Source organism: Fringilla coelebs (assembly GCF_963513975.1).
Source record: "Fringilla coelebs genome assembly, chromosome: 8".
Lineage (NCBI taxonomy): Eukaryota > Metazoa > Chordata > Aves > Passeriformes > Fringillidae > Fringilla > Fringilla coelebs.
The window spans coordinates 32390779-32418686 of record NC_140066.1 but is presented as its reverse complement, the minus strand read 5'-3'; the positions used below and the strand labels follow the sequence as shown (position 1 = coordinate 32418686).

General features: G+C 43.0%; 1 protein-coding gene across 2 annotated transcripts in view; it reads left to right on the top strand.

Annotated features, from left to right (window-relative positions):
- FGFR2 (fibroblast growth factor receptor 2) overlaps nt 1–27908 on the top strand; it is a 78282-nt gene that overhangs the window by 47155 nt on the left and 3219 nt on the right. Inside the window, exons 6-16 of one of the 2 annotated variants that reach the window (XM_084209904.1) lie at nt 2504–2694; nt 5221–5365; nt 7508–7704; nt 15481–15632; nt 18167–18288; nt 18913–19023; nt 19753–19943; nt 22786–22908; nt 24184–24254; nt 25966–26103; nt 26897–27002. In XM_084209904.1, the coding sequence (XP_084066030.1) occupies nt 2504–2694; nt 5221–5365; nt 7508–7704; nt 15481–15632; nt 18167–18288; nt 18913–19023; nt 19753–19943; nt 22786–22908; nt 24184–24254; nt 25966–26103; nt 26897–27002 (1547 nt within the window). Of the gene's footprint in view, nt 1–2503; nt 2695–3532; nt 3681–5220; nt 5366–7507; nt 7705–15480; nt 15633–18166; nt 18289–18912; nt 19024–19752; nt 19944–22785; nt 22909–24183; nt 24255–25965; nt 26104–26896; nt 27003–27908 lie in introns of both variants that reach the window. The other variant, XM_084209903.1, reaches the window with a different exon arrangement.

The following is a 27908-nucleotide window of genomic DNA, read 5'->3' as shown; positions in this document are numbered from 1 at the left end:
CAAAATTAAGCTTGGTCATTGGTAATGAGTGGAAGTTTCTTTGTAGCTCTTTTCCCCAATCCTGAGTGTATTTTGTGGGCTCTTTGGACCCCAGGTTTGCCACGGAGCCCTGCTGGATGTGCATGGTGATGGTTTTGTTCTCCTGTGCTGTTTGCCTGTGTGGGCACAGGACTGCTCCCCCCTGCTGAAGTGGAGGAGTTGGTGAACACTGATCCATGTGGGGGAGGGCAGCAAAAGTTTATTTTGAACACATTTGCTTTTAAAGAAGAAATTTCACAAATGGCCATACATATATATTCATCCTTATGCACACACTTTAATTTTTTCAAATGAAATTGGGGGCCAAGAGTGTGAGAACTCTGCTTTTACTCCTTTGCTTTGCCTCCTCTTTTTTGGTAGAGGAAATGCTTGACAGTCATCAATAAAAGATTAAATCATTGATGGCTATCAGGACAAACTAAACACATCTCGTGTGTGGATGCTGGCATAGTAGGAACTTTTCCAAGATGTTTCAGGCCTCATTCTCTGGTTTGTTAAAGGGCAGAGAATAAGGTCACAAAGGAAATCAAACCCTGATGTGGAGAAATGAAACATGAGGCCTACTGACTTCTAAAAAACATTTTAAATAACATTCTCTAAGGTTTCATTTTATACCAAAGGCAGCTGTAATAAGTTTTGGAAGATGGTGTAAGGTTTCTATTAAAGAGAGATTTTTGCTTGCTGGTTTTGTACCCAAATGAAGGAATGAGGGAGATGGAATTAGAGCTTATTTAGTATAAGGTGAGAAACTAAAAGTTCTCTCCAGAACTGTAAAATAATAATTTATATGTTCTACTGCAATTTACAAATTAAAAAATATGAAACTGTTCCTAGATCTCTGAAAATGACACACATAGCCATGGAATAATTTAGTAACTGCAATGCAAATGCACTTTTGCCACAAGTAAAATAAGACTGCTGCTTTGTAGTGTGCTGCCAGCATAGCCTCAGTGAATAAATTCCCAGTAGATGTTTGCTGCATGCCAAATATATTGGACTGTATAAAAGATCTCATTGTTCAATGGCATCATTATTTGCTATTATACTCACAATGTTTGCTTGTGAAACAATTTATTGGAGACAAGTATGTTTAAGAAGGAACGCTTGGTTTGAAATTCAGCTGATTTGGCTTGTAATGTCAGAGCTTTTACAGTATATAGCCTCTAAAAATAAATATTTAGGTCTGCTGTTTTTTACTTATCTTTGAAAGAATGCCTGGAGCAGGGGAGAACGGGGAGCTGAGGCTGGGGATGGCCAGTGAGCATTTCACTTCTGATTCATGGAATCGTTTAGGTTGGAAAAGCCCTCTGAAATCATTGAGGCCAGCCTTTAACCCAGCACTGCCAAGGCCACCACTGAACCACATCCCCAGGTGTCACCTCTACACACATGGCTTTTAGATGGCCTCCCTGGGCAGTCTGTTCCAAAGCTGGGCAACCCTTTTGGTGAGGGAATTTTCCCTGATATCCTATCCAAACCTCCCCTGGCACGACCTGAGGCCATTTCCTCTCCTCCTGCCGCTCGTCACCTGTCACCTGTGAGAAGAGCCTGACTCCCACCTGGCTAAAACCTCCTGTCAGGGAGCTGTAGAGAGTGAGAAGGTCCCTCCTGAACCTCCTTTTCTCCAGGCTAAGAACCCCAATTCCCTCAGCTGCTCCCCGTGAGAGGTCGCCTGAAAATGTGTGAGAAATGCTTATGCATGGGCATCGATTAGAAGCTGAATTGGCTCACATTAAATACACTTCAGTTTTCCAGAGAGCTCTGTATTTGCCTGTGTCTTGGTGAGAATAAGAATGAAGCAGTGTTTCTGCTGCTGTGTCTGGGTGAAGCAGAGAGCAGTGGTGCTGGTGCCATTGATTAGAGAATTTTAGGAAGTTGAGGTGCCTCCTATGTGAATCCTGCACAATGAGGCTTCTGCTGCTATTTTGGAGAAATTCCTTTTGGTTTATTTTAACATGTTTTAAATCAATAATTATCCAAAATGAATCAATAATATTTCTTCTTAATGTGTGTCAATAATACTTCTTCTTAATCAATAATCAATTAATTAATCAAAATCAATCAACAATATTTCTGCTTAATGTGTGGTGGTCTAGTCGAGTCAAGACGTTTTAGAACTCAGAGGTGCCTTAATTACGGTAGCTTAAAAAAACCCAAAAGGAGATATTTTACCTAATTAAGGCTGAGTTAAACCATGGAAAATGAGCAAAGTGTTTAAGCACGGTTTTTCCCCCCCCCTCCCCACAAATGGCTATTCTTTAAATTACAAGTGTAGCGCTCAAGCCATCTCCTTTGAACTGCAGGTTTTGTTACAGGCTTTGGCTGCGGTGTTATTTCGGAGGAGTCAGCCAACAGGCTTACAGGGCTTTTTGGCTGGGGTTCACTTACAGTTTTCTTGGCAGCCCTGCTTATTTATGCATCTTTATTTCTCTCTCTCCCTCCCTCTCTCTCTCTGCTGGAGCAGAGCGCTCCCCGCACCGGCCCATCCTGCAGGCGGGGCTCCCCGCCAACGCCTCCGCCGTGGTCGGGGGGGATGTGGAGTTTGTCTGCAAGGTCTACAGCGATGCCCAGCCCCACATCCAGTGGATAAAGCACGTGGAGAGGAACGGCAGTAAATACGGGCCAGATGGGCTGCCTTATCTCCAGGTTTTAAAGGTGAGGCTTCGCAGATGCCGGCAGCAGTGATGCCTTCTTTAGAGCGTGGTGTAAATGCAAGGATTTCGAGTTCTGAGCTTCTTTTGAAAGTGGAGATGTTTGTGTTAGAAGTGAAATGATGAGTTAGATAAATATTTGCTTGTCTGAATGCTAGCTGTGCAGCTTGTAGACACTGTTTTGCTCCTTTTTACTTCCATGAAAGTCCTTTATACCTGAATGTTACAGGCATGAATTGCTCAGAAAAAAATGAAAATCCTTCTAAAGAACATAATTGGCATGTTTGTATGGGTAGAAAGCATCCAAAACATACCTGGGACAATCTGCTCCATTTCTTTCATGCTTCTTCAGCCTCTTGATTTCAAAGTAACGTGGCAGCTGCTGCCAAAAGCTTGCTGGAGGACTGGGCTGTCTGGATGCTGAGCCTGCAGAGATGTCTGGTTTGGAGCAGTGTATTGGTACTGTCATTCCTGCCAGTTTGGAACCAGCCTGACCAGTGAAACTGAAGCTTTCCAAGATGGGTGGCATTGCCAAAACTCTGACAGGCAGGACAGCCAGCTCTGTACCTGCTTGTCCCACGCAGTACCTGCCCAGGTGGATTCCTTTTCCCCCCACGCTGCTGTTTTCTAACTCCTCGTGTGATGCTGCGGATGTGAGAAAACCGAACAACAACAACCAAAAGGAGAAAAAGCAAAACACAATAACAAAACCCCAAACCCTTCAATGTTTAGAGGCTGATTTGGAATGTTCTGGTGACGTGTTGGTGGTGGGACCATAGACAGATTGGTGTCCATTCTGGGCAGCAGTGACGTTGTTCTCCTGTGTTATTGGTCTGTTCTAGCACTCGGGGATAAATAGTTCCAATGCTGAGGTGCTGACACTGTACAATGTGACAGAGGCGGACGCTGGAGAATATATTTGTAAGGTCTCCAATTATATAGGGGAGGCCAACCAGTCTGCCTGGCTCTCTGTTCTGCCAAGTGTACAAGGTAACAATGTTTTTTAAAGCAAGCTGGAAAAAAATGGTGCTTTGGGAGACTGCAGGCAGCTTGTAGGATTCTCTCTGGCCTTGGTGGTATATGTGTAATCCTCCTTTGGTGATGCAGCTGGTGTTGCACCAGCAGCCATGGAAAAATTCCCACAATATTCTCTGTACCAGAAGCACTGCTTTGGTTTCTGTTTGCTGATCTTTATTCTCTCTTTGGTGTCTTTGTGTCTGTGTGTGTTGGACAGTTTTGTTGCTAATCCTGCATACTCTGCAGTTCACACAGAGGGTACTCCTAGAATAATGTAATTATAGCCTAGCAGTGTGTATTTATATATACACACATAGGTGTGTATATATATGACCTGTTCACATAAAAACCCCCTGGAGCACAAGTCAAGTCAGTTTAGTCACTGTGACTGTGCAGGTGGGAGGATTTTTCCAGGTCTTACTCACCCATTACTAACTGGGTTTTACTCAGCAGTAACAATAAAGACAGGCAACCCTGTGACTGCAGCCCACAACTAAATTTACCTCCAAATTGTCCAATAAAAAGGTATTTATTGCCTGATTGTGTACTTCAAAGTAATATTTTTGAATGGAACAGAGATCAAAAGTAGCAAGCATTAATTTCTCTAAACCTTCATCACTGAGATCTTGATGCTGATGCCCTGATGTGCCCATCTTGGGGCAGCTGGGAAGTTCCAGACCTAAGATTTGTATGAGTTTGGATAATCACTGCTACTTGAATTGGTGTACATGTCAGGCAAGTCTGGAAGATGACCAGTGAAAACCACAAAATGTGCACAGTTTTTTCCCCCCCTCAATCTTTAAGATGTAGAAAAATATGTTTTGTTTTCATCTCCTGGTTCTCAAGCCTTTGAAATATTTTCTGTCCTATCTGCGAGAGCCACAACTAGACAAGATCTCTGATTTTTGAGCAAGAATTGGGATACTATCCACTGTGTTTCTAGGCAAACCATCAAATATTTCCAGATTTGAGATTTAAACAATGTACAGTAGTAATTACTACTCAAAAGTGCAGTGCAGTGAGTGACACATGGATCATACAACCTAAGACAGCCACTAAGTTGTGTTTTGGAGCAGAATTCACCCCTTTTCTATCATTTTAGACTATGCTTTTATGGTAAATTCTTTCCTCTGAAGCAGGTCTCTACACGTGAAGGATCCCACATTCTGTCCTACTTTGTTTTCTCTTTGTTTTTCTTTCAACTTTCTCTTGTCATAAAAGAAGAAGGAAAAAAAAAAAAAAGATTTGTGGGTGAATTTTTCCATGTCTTTCGATTGCATGCATGTTTAGGTGGTGAGTTTAGGTCTGGTGAAGGGTGTTGATTACTTTCTGAGGTGAGCTGGGACCTGTTGGTAAACGCCTTTTGGATGAGGGATTGTGGATGGGGAAGGAGCTTTGCATCTCTCCACCTCTGCCTTTACCGAGTGCAAAGCCCTGTGGCTCCATCTCCCTATCCACAAAAATTCTCTCAGTGTCTAGCTTTTTCTCTTGCTTCCCTCTTGTTTTTTTTTAGGCTGCCGGTGTTAACACCACGGACAAAGAGATTGAGGTTCTCTATATACGGAATGTAACTTTTGAGGATGCTGGGGAGTATACATGCTTGGCGGGTAATTCTATTGGGATATCCTTTCACACTGCATGGTTGACAGTTCTGCCAGGTATACACTGCTCTCTTTCTGTGGTTTTTCCTCTTTTTTTCCCCCCCCTCCCCTTGTTGGTTGCTGCAGAATTAGCACGGCTTCTGTCTCAAAAATAAAAGGACTTTTACAATGATTTTGGTTTTTTTGAATGCAGTTGTCTCAAGCCAGTGAGTTGTTCTGTCATGTGTTTGCAACTCCAAAAACCAAACAGCAACAACAACAAAAAACGTTGTGGGGTGTGTGGCTATTGCACTTCAATTGAAATGTTTTTACATCATCAGAAATGCTAAGGAACTGCATTTCCTTAGCACTTCAATGAGACAACTGAAAATCAGCCTGTAAATCATTGTAAACTTTGTCAAGAGGATGAAATTCAGTTCGTTACAAAGTTTGGAACTAATTTGGCCATAGTTATGTACTGGCTCATTAAAATGCCTGAGCTGTTCAGTGTACTTCAATTCACATTTACCTATCATGCAAATCTTTCATGGAAATTCCAGTTTCAATGCCAGGGGATCATGAACAGAAGCAGTGTCTTCCATATCTTGGGAATCGGCTCCGTGCATCTTTAAGCATTGCATGCTCTAAGGGAACAAGTAGTCATTTGCTTTTACTGCAAAGCATGTCTTGCTGTTCTGGGGTTGATGATGTTTCTGTCCTTAGAAGAAACAAACATCAATGTGCTTTATTGCCTGAAAATTATTATCAGCTGTTAGAAGATGTAACTGTAGTTGGTTTTGACATTAGTCAAATTTTCTCATTTATAATTGTTGGCAGCTGCCTCAGGAGTTCCTTTGGAAAAAAAACATGAACCACCTGAGGTTTGCTGGGTCATCTTGTGCTTAACATGTATTAATTGTTAATCCTAAGTAAGAAGTACAAAACCTGCATGTGCACACTGCTGAGGCTGACAGTGTGGGAGTTAAACGTGCCCACTGTCTGCAGATAATTTCTTACCTTTTATTGGAATATGTTGAACAAGGCAGCTTTATTCCATCTCACTCTGAACTGAACCCCAAGCCTGTGAGGTGTCACCGAGCAGGCAGAGCAGTGCTTGTGTAGATCTTGCTTCTGCTGGCAATGTCTGCATTTTGCAAGTGCTTGAACAGCATTTTTTTTTTTAAACCAATTTTCTTGAACAAAGTATTTTTCTAAGCCTGGAAAGGCACAAGAAAATTTCAGCTTGAAACGTGCATTGCTTGCGGAGTGACCGCTGATGGCTGTGGAATGCTGTTTATCCGGGGGTTGAATCCCAGATAAGGGATTAGGGACACTGTTTGCACATATAACTGTCTTGAAGATAGCTTCAAAATGGTTTCAATCAGAGTAACAGCTCTGGAGAACCACTCCCTCCCAAATCTAATCTCATAGGCCAGTAACCGCTGATGAGGTTACTTGAAAGACCGCAGTCCTCGCAGAAGAGGGCTCGTTAATTAACGTCTTGCTGCCAATTCGTTTTTCACCTCAATTATGCTTTTTAATCCAGCACTGGGCTCCTCAAAGGACCTCAGGGGAGTTGGGCACCCAGCATGGAGCACAGCTGGTTGAGCAGCTGGACAGCCAGCTCCTTGAAACCCTTTTGAAACCCCCTAAGCTGAGTTTATAGACATGATGGGGGACTGATTCATCCCCCCTTCCCTCTGTATTTTGAGATCCTACTGCAAATTTTGAATAAACAGGCAGACTCAAGCTGGCTCAATCCCAAACATTTATTTTCAAATTTAGACACTTTTCATTCAGGCGGGCTAATTCGCAGTTTTATCTTTGGATGTGCTTTTGTGTGGTTCACAAGAATTGCAGTGCTTTTGCATTTTGACTCGAGTAACAAAATGAATCTGAGCCTAGTTTGAACAGTTTTGTCTTCCCTCCAAAATTATCCTTTATCATGCAATATTTCAGTGTATATGTACATACCTACCTAGGCAGACATGTGTGTATCTTTGTGTATGCATACATAGATGCACAAGCTCACACCCAGTTCAAACTGAAAAATCAAAGCAGTAATCCAGAAAAAAGATGACAAGATGGCCTAAACATCCAGTGCTCTGAATATCACACAAGAATTGGTCATATTTTATATCTTACCATTATTGCTCCAAGTGCTGCCCTGTTTGCTAACCCTGTGGCCTGATTGTTCCCTCCCAAAACCTTCCCATCCAGCTCCTGAGAAAGAAAAGGAATACCCAACCTCTCCAGACTACCTGGAAATAGCAATTTACTGCATAGGGGTGTTCCTGATCGCCTGCATGGTGCTGACAGTGATCATGTGCCGCATGAAGAACACCACCAAGAAGCCGGATTTCAGCAGCCAGCCCGCCGTCCACAAGCTGACCAAGCGAATCCCCCTGCGCAGACAGGTAACAGAAAGTAGATAAAGAGTTTCAAAAAACTTTTTTTTTCCAACAACTAAGCCAGCACATCCTCCTGCTGAGGAAAGGGGTGGGGAAGGGAGTTAATAAATTGTAGCAGGTTGCGGGTGGGATGGAGAGAAGGTCTTTGTGCAGGGATGGGTGTCTCAAGGAAGTCAGGGCAGGGCTGGTAGGGAGGGGAGAAATGTAAAAACTGGAATAGGTTCTGTATTAGCAGTCTGGAGATGGGGGACAAAAAAATGTATTTCAAGTATTTTGGGGCCGGATCCCACAGCTTGCTGGAGTCAATGGAAAAAATGTTACTGCCTTAATGGGCTTTGGAACAGAATCCTATTTAATTGTATATTTATGATGTTTCTAAGGTGATTATTATTATTATGGTAACTAGGTACCAGATACAGAGAGGTATTTTTCAGGAAGACTTTTGAAAATTGAAGGGAGGGAATTCCATAGCCAGGCATCCAGAAAACACCCCAAAATAGAAAAAAGACTGTAATAAAGTAAAAATAGAGGAGATACTATATCAGATCTTGGACAGCTTAAGATAATGATGCTTTTGAGCAAGAAACAAAAGCAAGTGCCAGATTTAAAATGCCCACAACAGCATCACATGAAATACATTTTACAATTGTTTGTGGCTGGCAATGAGCAATTCTGGAGAGGACGATGCCACGAGCAACAAACCAGTTGAACAAGTAACAGGACTTTGGCTTTATCACAGGCCACCAATTGCCAAAACAGCCTCCATTCCCACACACTGTCCTCTCCTGAAGGATTTGTGGTGTTTTTAGAAGCTGGAGTTTGATAGGTTTTGATTTTCTTGCAATAGATCTTGAGGCCAGACCTCTGCACCCCCAGGTTTCAGCCCTGCAGGATGGGGCATGTTGGAATCTGAGGCTGTGGGTCACCTCAGCAGCCAAAAAAACTCTCTCTGGGGGTTTGGATCCAGGCTCTGGCCAAGGAATTGGGATGGGAGGGTTCACTTTGTGTCCATCTGCACCGTGAGGAAGTGGTGCAGGATTTCTGCAGATTTGTTTTTGCAGCCTGTCCAGAATATTGTCACTGTCAGAGTAACACATGTACCTTAAAAAGGGTTCTTCAGCCTGGGTAAGTGTTTGAAATGAGATGCATGGGCACACAGAGTGGGAGATTCTGAACAGCATTACATTTTGCTGGACCCTTGTTTCATGGTGTCTGAATTTCCTTGGTTAAAAATACCAGGGAGTGGAATGCTTTAGCAATCTTCCTCTGAATTCTGTATTTTACAGAAACTTGAGATGGGGCACCTGAATGTTTTTCAATCTGAAAGATATTTGGTTTGTCTTATGAGCAAAAAATGTTAATTCTTTTTTTTTTCCTGACTTTCTTTGCCACTTCAGGTTGGTTTTCTGGTGTATTTTTTATGGGGTTTTTTTGGGGTTTTTTTTGGTAATTTTATGATTTTACTCATTTGCTTGAGTATCACTGGGATAAAGAGGGACTTTTCACTCTGAGTGTGTCAGAAAGAGTGATGAGAAGCCCTCAGCTCAAAATTCACACATCTCTCTGGCTAGAAATCTGTGTAGCTTTCTGGACAAAGGAGGCCTTTCAGATGTTGTGTGCTTAGCCAGAGAGAGAGAGATACATATCAACTGCTTAGATAGGAGACATTTATTAGATTTCTGCCTGAATATAAAAGCCTAATGACTCAGAGACAAGTTGATGGTATAAAAAATACCTAGGGTTTGGTGTGAGCTCAGTTGTGTCAGCTGGAAATGGTTCCTCGGGGAGCAGAGTGTTATTTCATTTCATGTGACAGCAGTGCCAACCACTGCCCTCAGTTTAGCTATTTATCCTTAAATGATGCAATATGGACCTTCTCCAAAGCTATTGTTTTCACAGGGGAAAGAAACTGCCTTACAACATGTTTGTCACGTTGGGGTTTATCAATTTATTTCAACGTTTTTACATTTTTTTAGCCGAAGTGGCATTTTGCTTTTAAAACTGGGAATACTTTTTTTTCAAAAAAAGATTTATATTTGAAAGTGCAAATGCTATTTAAACCCTTAAGCAAAAATCCCACTGCTCCCAGTTGTTCCTGGTACTGTTTGTTTGCAGCAGTTGCTCATTGAAGGTCTCTCTGCTTTTGTGTCTGCATGGAAGAAAACGTAACTACTGTAAGCATTGTCTGCAATCTGTATTTCTGGTTTGATGATTTCACTGGTCAGTTTGCAAAGGCAGGATGAGACAAGCAGTCCCTGAAGATTTGCTTGTGAATATTCCTTCATTTCTCCTTGGTGCTGCAGCAGCTCTTCAGTTTCTGCATCTTTTAAATCTGGTTTTGGATTTCAGGGCTGTTGTCACAAGTGAAGAACTGAAAAATAATCCAGATGTTTTATTTAAAGGGTGTGTGTTTCTGGATCATTCAGCCCCGTTTTATTATGCCACCAAGCTCACTTTGTTCCAGTTTATTTGCATTTCAGAGGGTTGTATTTAAACTTGGTGGGGTTTTGTCACTAAACCTTTATTTCTCTGTGGATCACAGAAGGTTTCCCTTTGTGCTGTGTGTGGGAGGGATGAGGTGGGAGGGTGGAAGGGAGCGAGATGCTCGTGGCAGGTAGGCTGTGAGAATGGGGCAGGCATCCAGGGCTGGGTGATGGGATTTGTTGGAATTCCAGAGAAATGAGGCCACAGATTGGGAAATTCTTGATATTGTTTTCAAAGCTCTTCTGCTGCTGGGTCAGGGTCCCCAAGGATCTGGGCTGGAAAATAATCCTGGTTCACAGAGAGACGTTTGCAGGGCTCTGATGCCATCTTGTCTGAGCAGGAGAAGAGTCTTGCTGAGTAACATATGGTTTGGTTTGGATCCTCCTGCACTGTTTAGCCTGAGCTACCGCAGGATTTTATCATTCCCCACAGGCAGGCGTTTTTTCCCTGCCAGAATACAGTTCTTTTCGCCTTCCTAGGAAGGGTCAGGATGAAGTCAGGAATTAGCAGCTCCCATCCCCTTCAGTCCTCATCCTCACCAGGATCTGGTCCTCAACTTTCAGCTTTTTCCAGGGAAACCCAGCAGGCAGCTCCTCTTTTCAGCTCAAGTGTTACCCATGGTCTGGGTGGAGGGAGCAGTTTGAGAGGGAGGGGTTGAAGAATTTGTGGGATTGAGCCCCACAAGGTGATTTGCAGGACAGGCTTTAAGTGACAGGGCCACTGAACCAAAAGAGTACAGAGTAGCCTTCAGTAGGATGTGCATCTGTTCTGTAGAACCTTTGTTTTAACAGATAATTTGTAATTGAAGCAGACAAAAAGACAATCCCATCTCTTGTGACTTGCTCAAGGTCAAGTACAAATGTTTGTCGTCACTAAAGGTTTTTGTTTGGGCTGTCACAGTCAATCTGTCAAATTTGGACCCCCTCAACATGCATGTATCTTAAACAGGAAACAGTGATCTTTTTAATGCTTTGTATTTAAAACACAATCCCATTAATTTATGCCTGTTGTTGTTGTTGTGGAGTCTAATCCTTCACAGAGATAAAATGGGTGCATTTGTGATAAACAAAGACTGATCAGTTTCAAGCAAGGCTTGAGCTCACCCAGCAGAATAGTTCAAAGTGGTACTTCAATAATTCAAAATGATGATGGCAGCAGAAATGAAAAAAAAAGAAAAGTGATCAGGAAAAAGGAAAATAATATAGTATTTCATGTAATATTGAGCAGTAAAATTATAATTTTTTGGAGGAATAGACTATGAAGTACAAAGATTAATACACAACTGTCAGTAAGATATTGTTGAATGGAATTTGCCTTAAATATTTATTTCATTTTTTTCTTTATGCTTGGATTTTTTCATGGAAACCACTGTCTTGTCTGGTGGTGCTTATTGGATATGATTTTGTGTATAAGTGTTTCCAAATGAGTGCTTTTCATGGAGGGGTGGTGCATGTGTTTTAAATGTCAGTACTTAACATTAGGATTACTCAATTTTGTGTAGTGCATTTAACCTTGTATTTTCCTCTATCTGCTCACTCAGGTGGGCTGTTCCTTCCAGCAGCTAACAGCATTATTTACTAATTATAATGTACAAATATGCATATGATTTCAAATTAACTTTTACTGCAGAGCCTTCAAAAAGGCTGACAGTTATAGGAAATCACTGCAGGCCTGCTAAAACGTCCCAGCATGAGTGCCAGAACTGACAGATCCAGGCTCCAGGACATGGTATGAATTATCAGTGGAGGAAAACACCCTTCATAATCAATTACAGACAATTACACACTGCTCTGCAGCTGATTTTGCCACATGGCATTTAAAGATTCCAGCAAAGATTTGTTTGTTTTAAATGCTCTGCTGCTTAGAAATGCCTGTAGAGCATTAACTGAGAGCTGATTAACCACAGTGTGCTGGTCAGGGGAAGAAGATGTAGTTAAAGTGGGGATATAATCAGGCATTGATGGGGAGGTTTGGGTGCAGTGGACTTTTCTCCTTCTCCAGTGCAGCTTTGGAGCTGGAGGTCTGTCTGAGGCTGGTGCTGTTCTCACTCCTGGCCTGCTAAAAGCACAAAGGAAGCACACAAGGAATATTTTCTGCTGGAGCTCTGCCTTCCTGTTGAGGTTAACATCTACCATAATGGTTCTTTCAGTGCTCTGCTCAACTCAAGCTGACTTTCACCTTTCTTTCTTTAATTAAGAAATGAAATCAGAGCAGTGTCATCACACACATCAGGGTGTCAGCCCCCACAATGTTTAATTCACCTGTGTCAGGTGAACCTGCGTGGTGAGGGGTTGGAGAGCAGAGCTGCACGTGGCAAGCTGGAAAAAAGAGAAAAAGCAAATAGAAAACTGCCACTTAAGTGTAGATTAAAGCTGACCATGTCTACTGACCTTGGAATTGGTAGGATTTTCCTCAGTCTTTTATAGTGTGCTCTAAGGCAGTGAAAAAAAAAAATGCTCGAGGGAGGAGATCAAAGGTTAATTCTTTCTTATTGCAGGAAAGGTGAGAGGCCATTTCAAACCAGAAAATCTCCCCCAACCCCAGGCCAGGCTGGGTTGGCTTCATCTTTTCTGGAGCAGATTTTTATAGCCCTTGAGCTGCTGTAACTCCTTGTACTGCTCCAGTTAGTCAATCAGGAGAATATTCCCTGGGAGTGCAGTCCATTTGTCTTCTCCTCTGGATTTCTCATCATTAATGCACTTTGGTTACCTCCAGTATCTCTGGCCATCACACTGTTCTGCTGTGAACTAAACATATGGAGTAGTGTTAAAAGGGAAACTGGCAGAGCCTTTAATCTGCTTTTTTCTATACATTATTGCTATTTAAGCTCTGTGTTTAAAATGTATCACCAGAGTATTTCAGTTTATTGCAAGTTTATATTTCTAGGCTTTAACCAGGCTAAGACTGCTGAATGGTGAGTGTGAAAACTAGTGAAGAGATGAGACTCTGGAAGAGATCCAGGCAGTGTCTAGTGCAATGATAGTATTCATGAAAAAAAAAAACCTAAAACCAAAAAACAAGATCCCAGAACCCAGAATTCTGGACTGTTTCTGATACCATAAGGTATCTAAATTTTGTAGCTTCATTTCTGTCCCTTGAAAACAATGGCTGTACTGGCAAAGACAGGTGCAGAAGAAAAGAGAATGTTAACTAATAAAGAATATAAGAACCAAAACTTGAATAAAGATCATGGTAGAATGACTGGAGAATAGTAAGTAGATTTTGGAAATATGGAGGAAGTGGTCATAGAGTATTGATAGGTTTGTGGTGAGAGATGAAAAAGTGGAAGCCAGAAATAGCAAAGTGGAATTCAGGAATGTAGGGTTGGAGGCAGAGGAGCTGCCACAGTGGAGATTTGCACATTTCTTGGTGCTGAGCTGCTTCATTTCATGAAGCATCATTTTCAAACTGCAGTGAAATAATGAAAATGAGAAGGAAAGGCAAAAAAAAAAGGCAGATCAGATTCCAGCCTGGTTCTCCTGCTGACTGGTCCAGCAGGTGAGTTCCCTTCTGCAGGCTGGGCATGGCAGCATCTCTCTCTCAGGACTCCATTCAGTATTCACTCTCTGATTTATTTACACCTCCATAGTCTGCCTTAATAGTGCTTTTCTCTTTGTGTCCCAAGTGGTCGCTGGATTTATTTTCCTAGAGGAATGTGCCAGGTACTTATATTTGCTGGAAGTAAATATTAACATTCATGATGGTGGGATGAATGGGGCAGAAGCAGTCCACCTTTCTTTATTGAATGGTGGCCTTGTGTTTGTGCAGTTTCACTCTCTCATTCCACAGCCACATCTTGTGTGCAGGAGCTGTTTCTGATATCAGGAAAGGTCTGTCAGCTGCAAATCTGGTTACCAGGATTAATTTTTTGATAGCAACCCTTAACATTTTCTTCCTTATGAAACCTCTTTCCACTCTTAACCTCTGGTTTTAGAAAGATGCCTTTTAAAATCTAATTTTGTGGAACAAAGCTGTAGCCTGGTGACATTTTACATAAGCAAACCTGGTGGCCAAGTTGATTCTCATCCAGGTGATGAGGGTGTGGGTACTCTGGTGCTCCAGGCTTCCAGCTGGGTCCAAGAGAAGAACCTCCTGCTGCCTGGTGTGAGGATGGGTGCCAGTGATGGCTTTGTGACATCTTCATCCCAGCCTGGCTGCCAGATTTGGGCTTGGCCAAGACGTGACTGTGGCGTGAAGAGAGAAGGAGGATTCACACTGGGAAGGGGAAGACTGACAATACAGGCATTTCTATTTTGTGTTAGTATTCACTTGAAGCTCTGAGGGCAGCAGATGTCAGGCTGCTGCTTGCAGGCTTGAGGAAAGAACCTTACAGAAGATTCACAACTAAACAAATTACGTGGATGGAGCAGCAGCCTCTTTTTTCAGAACATTTATCAATGAGTACCTTTGGTACTCTAAGGAAGATATCGGAGCTGATGAGAAATCACACTCCAGAGTTTCAAAACTGAGTTATTTTTAGGCCCTCCTCCCCACATTTCCTGTAGAGTCTTTAGTTAAGAATGTAGTTAATTGAAAACTGAAGTGTTGTGATAGCTTTTTGATGCTTTCAGTATTGAGTACTTGGAAAATAGAAAGTAATGGAATCATATAGGCTGGAAAAGACCTTTCAGATTGTTGAGTCCAAATGTAAGCCCTGCCAAGACCACCACTAAACCATGTCCCACGTGCCACATCTACACATATTTTAAATCCCTCTAAGGGTGGTGACTCCACTACTGCCCTGGGCAGCCTGACAGTCCATCCATTGAGGAGCTGTTCTTAACATCCAGTCCAAACCTCCTCTGGAGGCCATTGACTCTTGTGCTATTGCTTTTCCTTGGGAGAAGAGCTGGACCCCACCTGGGTTTGCTGATTTGGGAAAAGATGTGGTGACATGGACAACTAGGAGTGGAAAAAGAGAATTTATTGGTCATCTGCTCATGGTATAAGCTGCTCGCTTGGATATCTGAGGGTAGTGATGTAAATACTGCCAGTTTATTTAAAAATGAATTAATATGATAAACAAAAATAAGGGAATAGAAGGGAATAAATTTAAAACTTATGTGGTTTTTGAGTTGTGGGACAGAGTGACAGCATTGGCAGCCATTAGAGCCACTATTGTGCTTACAGGGGAGGCTAAATGTGAGAACAGAGCACTAGAATCAAGATTCAGCCACTTCCTGACACCATGGTTCTGAGCTGGCTTGGTGTCTGGTGCTGGTGATTTTCAGATTTTGGGCCAAGATTACATCTCCATATTTTTTTTCCCCCTTGTTGCATCTCGCATCGCAACCGCAGGTGTCGGCCGACTCGAGCTCCTCCATGAACTCCAACACGCCCCTGGTGAGGATCACCACCCGCCTCTCCTCCACGGCTGATGCCCCCATGCTGGCAGGAGTCTCGGAGTATGAGCTGCCCGAAGACCCCAAGTGGGAGTTCCCGAGAGATAAGTACGTGGCTGCTGTGTCTGAGCCACCCTGAGCAGCGTGGCAGGAGGAAGCATCTCTCCTCGCGCCTCCTGTGACTTAAAGAAAAATCTCAGTGACCTCGAGCTGCTCTGAAGATCAAGATTCAATTCAGTTGTCTGAAATCAGTTTGGTTAAATAGAAACTAAATTTCTTCTGCCTGCAGCCCCGATTGTATTTTCAGATTTATTGCAGGTTTTCAGATGCTCTGCTGAAATGTAGCTCCTCTGTTAGGAAATAAGTTTGGAAAAATATCCACATGCCAGCACTGTTGAAGGGCAGTGGTGATTTCCCTGTGTTTCTTAGTTAACTACTTAATTGGCTAATATTTAAAAAAAACCAAGCTAATATAATATGTAGGAAATAGAGAAAGTCTAAATTATGCTATTGGACAAACTTTTCTTTCTGTCCCATCTCTTGTTAGGATTTGGTGTTGAGTTTGTATTGATATGTGTTAATAGAGATGATTATTTTTAATTTAGGGGAACATTTTGCACGTTGGGTGCACGTATGTGCAATTCCTATGGCTTAAAGGTGTTGGGTTTCAAGCAGAGCATACTAAATTTTGAATTATTCAAATTCACTTGGCTACATAATATTTTCTTCAAGGTCTGTTGACTAACATGCAAAATGAGCTTTTGGATAATCTAATTAAAACTGTAATCGTATTGCTTAATATAGAAAAAGACATGCAAAAGACAGATAATGTTAACAAAGGAGGACCCTTTATGAACATGATTATTTATCAGAATTGGTGCTAGCTTTAAGAGGTCTTTAGGGTACTTTGAGAAAATAACACCTTTTATCATGGACAGTTCTCTTTGGAAGTTCAGGGTTGTACCTTTCAAATAGATGAACTGTAATTTTGAGCTTTCTGATAACTCTTCTGGAAATTATTTGATTGGTTTAGCTGAAAACAAGAGTAAAAGGCAGTAATTGCCACCTGCAGCCTTCTGGCCAACAGTGGGGTCTGTATATGTGCTCCTGTCAGCCCGTGCCCTGGGGGGATCCGCTAAATGCGGAAAATTTTAGAGTTGCTAAACATTTAAACCCAGTGCTCGGCACAAATGTAGGTGGAGCAGATCTGCAATGAAAGGAGGCTATTTAGAGGCAGTTTATTAGGCTGGGGGGCAGCAGGCACACAATGAGGGGTTTGTAACTTTGGTCCTAGCAGGGCAATAGCACATAAATTAACCAGTTTCCAATGCAAATGTTTGTTCTCTGCCAAGACCCTGAGTTCAGCTTTAGCTCTGGAGAAAAGGCAGGGTGACCTCAGCATAGCATATGCTGCCCTTCAGTCTTTGCACCTTTTTAAAGCTTGCATTTGCTTTAGAAACCAGCCCAGAACAGCTCGAGGAATTCTCACCAAGCCAGAGCCCACATGTGACAGAGTGAGCTGGCTGCCCTTGGGAGGAGCCACCTCACTTCTGTCCTGTGCCCAAGCAGATAAGCAGGGTTTCAAATCACTTATCCCTCATCTAACTTTGCTGCTGATGGCATGACAGCCTCTCCCTGTACTTCATGGTGGAAGACAGGTGCCCATGCGTTTAAGAATGAGTCCCTACATCTGTGATATCTGTGAAATCCTCCTGTTGACCATGGAAAGTCAAGTCCTTAAGAATTTGTTTACAAAAATGCTTGAATCTGGCCCCTATGTTGGATAACATTATCAGTAGCACTCTCACTGAGCATCCTCCCTGATTCCACAGCGCTGCTGCTGGATGTCACAAGGTATTCTCTGCAAGTAGAGGAGCCTGGCTCTAGCCCTTAAGCACTTAGGCTGGAATCAAAATGATTTTGCCCAGAGGCTTTCAAGTTTCTTTTTTATTTCATCTCTTTCTCTTCATGGAGCTGAGATCAACATCTCTATGTCTGTCTGTTGGACCTAAGCAGGTTTTGCAACCAGGAATGTGCTCCACAAAATGCATTCTGCAGAGCCCACTGAGTGACTGCTCCTTTTAGGAGGGATTGGTGTTGGTGCTGTGATTAGAACTGAATTTTCCAGTCTCTGCCTCCCCTCTCTGAGCAGAGCCTGGGCTCTGCAGGCAGGAGGCACCTAATGATCCCTTCAACCTATTGTGGCTGCAAAGAGCCTGCAGCCAAGAAGGAGCTGGAACTGTGGTTGGAACTTGACTCCCACCTCCTTGCAGTCAGTGTGGACACAAAGGTGACCAGCCCTGTCACGGTGACAGGAGATGTGACCTGCTGCTGGCTGCTCCCCAACTCCAGCCACGCTCTGATGTTCTTCCAGAGCTCTGCCCCATCTCCCCACAAGCCATCCTCCCTGAGGAGAGCTCAGAAGCTGGGTTTAGTGAGTGCTGTGCCTTTCTGAGCTGCTCACTCCACCACCCCATAGCAAACACCCCCGGCCCTTATTGCTTCCATATGATCAACGCCTGGCGCTGCAGCAAGTTGTTGAAAGGTTTTTAGTTGAAAGGTTTTTATATTTAGCCCTGGAATTTCACTGGCTGCACCCCTGCAGCAGATGCTGTGTGTTAATCTGCTGTTTGCACCTCCAGGCTGACGCTGGGCAAACCCCTGGGAGAAGGATGCTTTGGCCAAGTGGTCATGGCCGAAGCGGTGGGGATTGACAAAGACAGGCCAAAAGAAGCAGTGACCGTGGCAGTGAAGATGTTGAAAGGTAAGAAAATTGGGTGATTAGGGATCAGAACGGGCAGTGTGGCGGCTCTCAGCCCGAGAATTTCCTTTTGTGGCATCTGAACTCTGTCATCGTTGCGGGGTGGGTCAGAGAGCACATAGCTGACCTCAGCCTTCAGCGGTTTGGGGTGTAAATCTGCACCCTTGACAGCCTGTTTATCTTGAGCAGTGAGTATTTGGGAGCCAGGAGATGTATTAGCATCGTGTGGGTCTCTCTGCTTTCAGTTTATTTCATGTCAGAGGCTATCCTTGTGTAGATCTGAGCCCACTCAGTCCAGGTGGTTGGTGCCAATTTATTTTGAATTTAATTGTAAGGTTAGTGTGCAGGAAAGGCAGTGTTATTGGGGGTTTGATAACTAAGGACAGCTTTTTTATGTCTGGTCTTGCTGTGCTGCCACTTTGCATAATAACACTAAAGAGTTGGTCAGTCCACCAAAGAGGCTGAGACTATTTTTTGGCAGGCCATAATATGTGATGTGCAGTGTAAACTGGAGAACAAATCCCATATTTTGCCTTTTGAGCCACACATTTTATACCAGCTGATGAGCCTTACTGAAGCTGAGGCTGGCACACTAAAATTTATGAACTGAACCTGTGTCTTCTACAGATGATGCCACAGAAAAAGACCTGTCTGACCTGGTGTCAGAGATGGAGATGATGAAGATGATTGGGAAGCATAAAAATATCATCAATCTTCTTGGAGCCTGTACCCAGGATGGTGAGTAGAGAAAAGAAAAAGTAAACCAGGACTTTCCAACAGGTCTGTGAAAGTCTCATTAATCATAATTTTTCAAGAGGTTTTAAGGAAGCAGTCATGCCGTGATAGGATTTTGAGGTATTTCTTTAGCTTAACAGCAATATTTTAACTTCTGTTTCTCATTATAGCTGCAGCCTTAATATGAGAAAGGGTCCTGTATCATATGAAAACTCTCTAATCCCTTGCTGTAAGGAACAAATGACCTTTTGCAGGGCCTTTACCCATGTCTGCTGTTCTGAATTGTCAGTCCTGCTTTAGGAGAACTTGCACCCCACAAATTTGAAACGAGTACTTTTACTCCTGGAAAAGCTAATTATGCTACATAAAGTGATGCAGAATGGCAATAACACTCTGGAAATAATAAAAAAAAACATTAAGAAGTTCTTTCCCTTTGTTGGAGATCTCAGGCTGTTTTTTTATTGAAAATATTTGTTTTTCAGTACATGGCATAGTCTGAAAGGAGCAGGCACTGGGCACTAATTGTGTCTCTGCCACTCCTGCTGTGGAGCTTTGGGCAATCACTTGGGGAAGCGATATCCAAACCTTCTATTTTTTTAAAGCAGTGCTTGCCGTTTTCCCCTTTCACCGATTCATTTAATTAATTATAGCACACTAAAAGCTTTTTTTACATGAAAACCATTTCACCCTGGTACCTGACCCTGCTTTTGCCATGGTTCTTTTCATGCCAAGGTCCTTTGTATGTGATAGTGGAATATGCTTCCAAGGGGAACCTGCGGGAGTACCTGCGTGCGCGCCGCCCGCCCGGCATGGAATACTCCTTCGACATCAACAGGGTGCCCGAGGAGCAGATGACATTCAAGGACCTGGTGTCCTGCACCTACCAGCTGGCACGAGGCATGGAGTACCTGGCTTCCCAAAAAGTAGGTGGAAATCAGCAAATACAGAGCTTTTCTTCTCGGTTTGGTTTTGTGCCCGTCTCGTTGGCGTTCAGGAGTTTGCTGGGAGAAGGAGCTGCCTCAGGGAGGCTGTGGAATCCACAGCCCTGCAGATCAGTGGGGGAATTCATGCACTTAAAGGATTTTCATCCTTGTTTAGCAGTGTGGCTGAAATGAGGCTTGGAGTGGATCATTTGAAGTAAATACCGTGGGTGTACCTGCAGTTTGCATCCAGGAGCGCAGGGGTTACACAAGTCACATCACTCCACCCACGAGGCAGCAGCCTCTGTTTGCCTTCTCTTTCCAGTCAAACCAACCAAATCCTTTCACACTGTGGTGTAAAACAAATTATTTCAGTGGCTGAAAGGACTTCCAGAATAACCAACAGGCAGGGTTGAGGAGACCCAAGACAGCAGGGCAAAAAGAGTGGGCAGAAGAGGCAAAAATAAGTGGAGGGCATTGGTCACTTGAATTATACACTTTACTGTAAACTGGTGTTTCAGGAAAGTGAGCTGATTGAAAGAATCTATTTATCCTGTCATGTCCCCAGACACTTATTTCTAAAACATGTCTTCTAGCATTTCTTTTTAACCAGCACTTTGATTAAATCATAGTTATAAAACCTTAAATAGCCCTGTGTAACTAACTCTGTAAACACACTGTGGCTTAGTGGACGAGCCATCCTGGATACCCTGGCTGATGTTTGGACCCAAAGGCTGAACCAGAGCAGCAGATAGCAATGATAAGGACTTCCTGCAGGGTGTGGGGTGGTTAGTGGGATTTATACTGGTTTCCAGTCATGTCTGCTCCCAAGTATGGATCTGTTTTTAAGCAGAGACCAGGGCTGAGTGTAGCCTTCCATTCCTGTTGTGTGGAGTCATGATTTTGTTATTGTTTTTTCTGTGCTTGTAGAGGTTGGGGAAGAGAGGGAATCCAGGTTTAATTTTGCTTTTGTTCTTTTTGTTTTGAAGCAGTAAATCTTAGCTCATCAGGTGACGTGTGTGACAGCAAGGCACAACTCTTCTAAAGCTGTGGAGTAAAGCAGGGGTATTGATTAGGTGACACACCTCAGAATATCTCCTCCTGAAATTATTGCAGCTCCTGCCTGGCAGTGAGCCAGGTCCCAAGAAAACAGAGCTGATGTGAAAGGAAAACATAAATCTTTTCATCAGCCATCTTGAGAGCAAGTGTCCTCCCGAGGAGCTCTGAAGTGCTGCTGTAGGACACTCCAGGAGCCACTGCAGCCTTTTCTGATTGCAAAAGCACTTGTGTGGTGCTGTGCTGGGCTGGAAGACTGAGAGGCACTGCCCAAGGCAGAGGGAGAGCAGGGGCAGCGTGGAGTAGAGCTGTGCATTGCTGTGCTCCAGATATCCCACCACTTCTGTTTGTGTTTCAGCCTTTCCTCTCCCCTTAGGGATCCATTTACTGAGCTGCAAGAATAAGAGAGCTGCTCTTCTCATGGTATTGCCATCATGCAAGAGCTGTGAGAAGGGCAGGGTTCTTGTTATTTCAGCCCAATCAAGGGGCTCCCTGAGACTTCAGTAAAGAAAATAGTGAAGGTGATGTTTGTTCACCTACCCTTTGCCTCACAAGAAGTTTTTGCCTTACAAGCAGTTGTACTTTGAACCAGTATCCCGTTTCCAAGGTTGGAGGGATGATTTTAAAAGTAGGAAGCTTGGCCCATGTTGTTTCTGCCACCACAGCATTGCTGATGCTGAGTTAGAGGACTGATGGGATGCTGAAATCGTGCACTGCTGGCTGGTCCTGTGCTCCTGAAGGCATTGCTGGAGCAGCTTTTTCCTGGCAGTTCCCCATGGCTAACCCAGTGAGGAGCAGACACTTCATTTTACCCATGTGGGATAAGAGATCTCAGCAGTTTGCTGGGGCAAGAAAAGAGCCAGAAAAAATACTGGTTGTTATATAGCTTTTTGTAGTGTTTCTATGCACATACTGAAATAAAGCATAAAATGTCAGGAGTTATCCAAAACTGAGGAGGGGAAAATATATTTAAGCTGAAAATAAATGAAATATCCTGCTGGGATTCAAAGTGCAGTGTTTCTTACCTTGCCCTCACTGCTACCTTGTATCAACCCTAATAAATGACCACAGGAATAATTCCCAGAGCAGTCACAGAGTCCCCTCAGTGCCAGAATAATGCTGACATGAAGGAAACATCTCTCAGGAGGTAATAGGTTTAGTTTCAGTATCAAAACTATCTTAAAAACAAACAGTCAAACCCTGATTGTTTTGGGGTTTTTTTCTTTTCCTTTTCATGATTGCATTTTTATAGTCTTGTGGTCGAAATAATTGTACACACCCTAGACATCCTGCTGACTATTACATTAATATCTTTAATATTAAAAACAGTTGCACTGATTCAGACTGGATGCCAGCTTTTATCTCTGGTGAGATAATATAATTTAAGAGAAGCCACGCAATAAAAATGTTCATTAGCAGTATTTCTGATGAAACTGCTATACCTGTACCTGGGCACATGTAAAGGAGGGTACATCACAAAATGCTTGGCACAACCTGGGTCACCAGCCAGCTTTCAGCCTTAGCAAAAATATAAGATTTAAGCAGACCAGGACTTTCTAAGACATTTCTTAGGGCCATTGTTCACCTTGGAAACACCAGCTGAGGGGATGGATTGCAATAATTAAGAAAAATCATATTTCACAGGCTTGTAGTGAATGTGTGGCTTTCCCACCTGGTCATTTAGGTTAAAATCTATAAAGGAGATTTAGTTGTGGTGTTGAGGCACTTCCACTTTTGCTGCAGTTTATTTCAGTGGGCTGTTTTTTTTTCTCTTCTTTTTTGTTTCCAGTGCATCCATCGAGACTTGGCTGCAAGAAATGTTTTGGTAACAGAAAGCAATGTCATGAAAATAGCAGACTTTGGTTTAGCCAGAGACATCAACAATATAGATTATTATAAAAAGACTACTAATGTAAGTGGATGGTTTTCTAATCTCTGGAAACAAGTGTTTCTTTCAGTGATTCATTTCAGAGCTGTGGTTGTAAAGTTAATGGGCTTCTTGTACAGCAGACTCGCTTTTCATCCCAGACAAAAAAGCAGGGATCAAGGACATGAGCATTTCTGTCTCCTCTTACAGGGATAGTTGTTTCAAAAGATAAGCAAAGAGGCTGCATTTTGGAGGATTAGAAATGCTAAAATACAATAACTTTGTTTTTTTATTGCGTCCCTGACTCCAGTCAGTTGCAATAATTGGAAATATTGCTGCTGATCCCAGCTGGTGTAGCACCCAGCCTAGGATCTTGCAATGCAAACAATGCCAGCAACAACCACAATAAAAATCCTGTTTGCTTGTGCTGATGTCACCTTCAGCCTTCTGCCTGAGCCTGTGCTCAGCTCGTTAGGGGCAGGTTTGGTGGTGATCTCAGAGTGGGGCTAGAGAGAGAGAAAATTTATTTTACTGCCCACACTGTCACTGTTTTGCTGCTTAGCCTGTACCAAATCAGGAAGATCAAACATTTGGGATGTAGCATTGATACCTGTTTGAGCTCCTGACACCTCCTCAGGGGATCTCTTAAGGTCCTGCTGAGCTGCACTTAGGTTTTGATGAGAACTCTGCAGAACTCATTGAGTTCATTGATTTTATTTGTATAAATACAACTTCTTATTAACAATCATGTTAAGTGGCTTATTTATGAAAATCACCAAGTGATTAGTGGCAATTTAACATCTGCCTACTTCCAGAAGCCAGAACCACCATCTACAGCAGCATTGCAGAGGATTGAACCTTCTTCATTTCAGACCCAGTGCAATTCCCAGTTCTGTGTGTGCAAAGCTCTGACTGTGAGCTTTGGGTCACTGCAAAAGGGACAGGAAAAAAAAATTCTTGGGTTTAGTAATCAATTTATTTTTGCAGGCAGGCTTGTTTTTCAGAAGTTTATTAATTGTGGGGTTTTTTAGTCTTTAAAGAGCCACAGCAGAATGATACTTGTGATTTTGATCTGCTTATCCTATCATTCTCCTAGCAAGCAGTCTGGGAAATTTTTGGGAATTCTCATTGCTTTTAATTTTATCTTCAATGCTTCTATCCATTTTTATAACAGTCTCTGTATTTTAGCCCACCTTACCTTTCTCTCAGTGAAAATCTGCAAGGTAAATTGTGTGCTGGTTTGCTTTAGCAGACAGCTCTTAGAGAAATCATCCTGTAAATTGCTGCCATTTTAATTCCTCTTCCTCTCCAAACTCACAGGGACGGCTTCCAGTAAAGTGGATGGCTCCAGAAGCTCTGTTTGACAGAGTTTACACACATCAAAGTGATGTGTAAGTGGCCTGACTCCAATGGGGTTTTGGGGATGGGAAGTGGGGGGGCTTGTTTTGCTTTGTGTTTGTTAAAATTTGGGGTATTTCATACGTGTTTTTGCTGTTGTCCTTTACCTTTAAGAGTTTTCATTCTGTTTCACATATTAATAGATGGAACAGGACTTGCCCTTAGAAAGTGAGGATTTTATGGTAGACTGCTAACCAGTGCTCTGTTACTAATCTGCCCAGCTTCAAAGCACATGAAAGGTGGAAAATGCTAACCTCCTTCTGTCACTGCGGAAGTTTCCCCCCTTGAACTTATTTACGGATGTGCAGCTACAAAGAGTCTATCTAATTTGCTTGCCTTTTGACATGCTCTGGACTTCCTTCAGGTTTAAAAAAATAAAAGGAGAGAGAGAAAAGAACAACAAAAAAAGAAAGTTCCTGAAAACTTCTTATAAAAATCTGTGCTGAGATTCGCTGCAATAAAACGTAGGCTGGGTACGCTGGAAAAGTTTTCTCTGATTTTCAGAAGTGGTGTTCCTTCCCAGCAGTACTTCACATGTAATAGGAAATCATTGGACTCTGACACTTCAAAACTCTTTTAATGTGTGCACAGAGCCACTGGCTGATGCAACTGCTCAGGGTTTATTCTGCTTCCTATTACAGTTCTATGTGCTTGAAGTAGACATTTATTTCTTATGCAATACAGATGAAGATTCTGTTTTTTATTTCTCCAAGAAAAGCTATTAACTGTAAAGGGCTGGATGCTTCCCAGCAGAGGAGCAAAAGGTTATGCAAGTCAGTGCAGGGTTAAAAAGGAAAAAGGCAGGATGGAGAAATAAGAAGTATCTCCTCTTTCTTTATCCTGGGTGCAGTTTCCAAGCTGCTCTCTCCTTAAGAAAATCATTTGCTGAGGCGTTTCCTGCAATCTCTACATCATTTACAAAGGAAACTATACACACAGGTTAAGGGTGGATCAAACCTGTGTTTTAAAATAACATCTTGGCAAAATATTTAAGTGAACGTGAAGTAAACCACTTCACTGGCTCGGGACTGAGTCAGCCTGAGCTCCTCAGCAGCCAGGGAGCACGAGGATTTCAGTGCTGGGGCTTGGAGACTCTTGGCCCCATGGTGGCTTTGAAGATGGCTAAAGATAATATTATTGTAAGTTTGTGCAAACAGTTTACTGAAATGCGGAGCTGGGGGAGCTGCAGAGGAGCTGGGGAGCCAGAGCAGGCTCTGTGCTGGTGCTCACCTGGCAGAGCTGCCTGCCACAGAGCCCCAGCTTGCCAGCCAGGCAGGAAAACTGGCTTAAAAATTATCCCCCTTCATTTCCTAGCAGAAGTTAGCAACAAAAGAGGGGGGGAAAAAAAATAAATAAAAGGCAGACAGGGCGACGCAAAATATTTTTGTTTTGAACAGTCTGCTTTTTCCAAAATATCCTGCCACATAATTGCACCCCAGCTGAGCTGTGAGGGCTCTGTAAGTCATTAAGCTGTGAAGATGCAGTGCTGGGCAGTAGCCCCTGGGTGCTCAGAGCACACCAGGCAGAGGAAAAGAGGGTATTTGGGAACAGTCCCCATCCCAAATGCTGTCCATGCATCTGATGCACTTCCCAGATTCCTGTCCTACTCTGGGCAGGCAGAGCCTGGTTTAAAAATCTCTAGGAGGGATGGGATTCCCTGTTTCCAGGCAGGCCTACTAATGCAGTTTTCTCTTTGATTTGCAGTTGGTCATTTGGTGTGCTAATGTGGGAGATCTTCACCTTAGGAGGGTCACCCTACCCAGGAATCCCAGTGGAGGAACTTTTTAAGCTGCTTAAAGAAGGGCACCGGATGGACAAACCTGCCAACTGCACCAACGAGCTGTAAGGACCCTGGTTTGCTGTGCCAGGGCCAAAGGGCACAGCTGTGCTGAGTTCGTGTGTTTAGTGCTGCCCCCAGAAGAATCAAACACTTTCAGAACTACTTGACTCTAAAATTCAGGATGTTTGTGTGGGTATAGATGTGTAAGGAAAAGGTATGGCAAGGATTTCAGGAAAGGTTTGGCAGAGGATGCTTCTTTGCACACCCTGCTGTGATCCTATTGCAGGAAGAAGAAATCATCTAGAAGCCAGTCAGTGTTTTTACGCCCATATTTGTTTGATTTTAATGTTAACAACATGGAAATTCATAAATGTTGCACATACCACTAATCAAGCGTGAGGTACATCAGGCTGCTTTTATACATAACAAAATCCATCTGGGAACCCCTGTGTTAGCACAGCATTATCTCCTGGTTGTGTGGGGAGTGTGATTTCAGGTATTCCAATACAGACCTTAACTACATTTAATTTTTTTTTTTTGCATTTTAATTTCTTCACAAAGACTGCAATCCCTGACATGTAAAAAAGATTGCAGTTTGATACCTTTGAAGTTGCTGGGCCACAGAATTGGGCCCACAAAAAGGTAATTTAGACACTGAGCAAGGGAGAGACAGGAGTAGGAAGCCCCTCTGAGGCAGGGAGGGTTGGCCAGGTTTGGGGATTTTCAGTGGTCCATGAGCAGAGCTGTGTGTGCTCTCTGCTTGCCTTGTGAAGGGCAGCACTGACTGTGCATGGAAAGGTTTGTGAGGAGGATGTGTGATTTTAATTAAGCCAAGCAAATGTGTGTTTCTTCCAGCTATATGATGATGAGAGATTGCTGGCATGCTGTGCCTTCTCACAGACCCACTTTCAAACAGTTGGTGGAGGACTTGGATCGGATTCTCACTCTCACAACTAATGAGGTAGGTAAATTGTGTGCCCCCCATGAGCTGCTGATCAGGAAAAATGGTTCAGGGGACAGATGGAATTTATTCAATTATGAAATCCTGCTCAAGTTCACTTCTTAATTCTGTTTGTCATTGTCCTCTGAGGTTACACGCAGCTAAGCTATGTATCCTACGAAATCCTGGGTCTCCTGCCATTGTGCCTGGAATTATGTAACTAAAAAGAAACACATCTTTGAGGAGTTGTTGTTTATTTCTCGCTGCATCTCTGGATGTTTTTAGTGTCGAGGGACGGCACGTGGCAGCTTGAGGGGCAGTGTTTGTGTTTCAGCAGGAATTGCACGTGAGGGAGGTGTGTGGAGTTCCTGGTGGTTCTCATTTGCTGGCTCAGTTTGATTCCCAGCCATGCTATGTAGGTCAGGAGAGGAGAAACCGTCAATGGCAGATTTCAGATGATGTGTCTGAGAGTGAATTAGGTTCACTGCAATAGCTCTCTGTGGAGGGAGTGAGGACCCACGGGGGATGTGCAAACAGCCATCCAATTATCCAAAGGTCCTGCCTAGCGCTGCTTCAGGTTGGGCTGTGTGAATGCAGGAAGGCTTTATTTGAAGAGCTTTCTTTCAGAGGTCTGAGATATTATTAGTTTTAGCAAGGAACTCACTGATTAGGGTATTCACACAGGAATCAGTCCTCTTATCGCTGAACCACGTGCACCTTTGAGGAAAATCACAAGTGATGGAAGTGTTGATTCTTTTGGTGGAAATTTCTTTTGAGAGACAATGCTTGGTGTCCCAGAAATATTCTACAAACTCCTGTTACTTCTGAGAAATGAAATATTTAACAGGAGCAAAAAAAGAACAAAGCAGTTACACAGGAAAGTTGCAAGAACTGGATTTGACCATTTCAAAACAAGATTTTGGCATT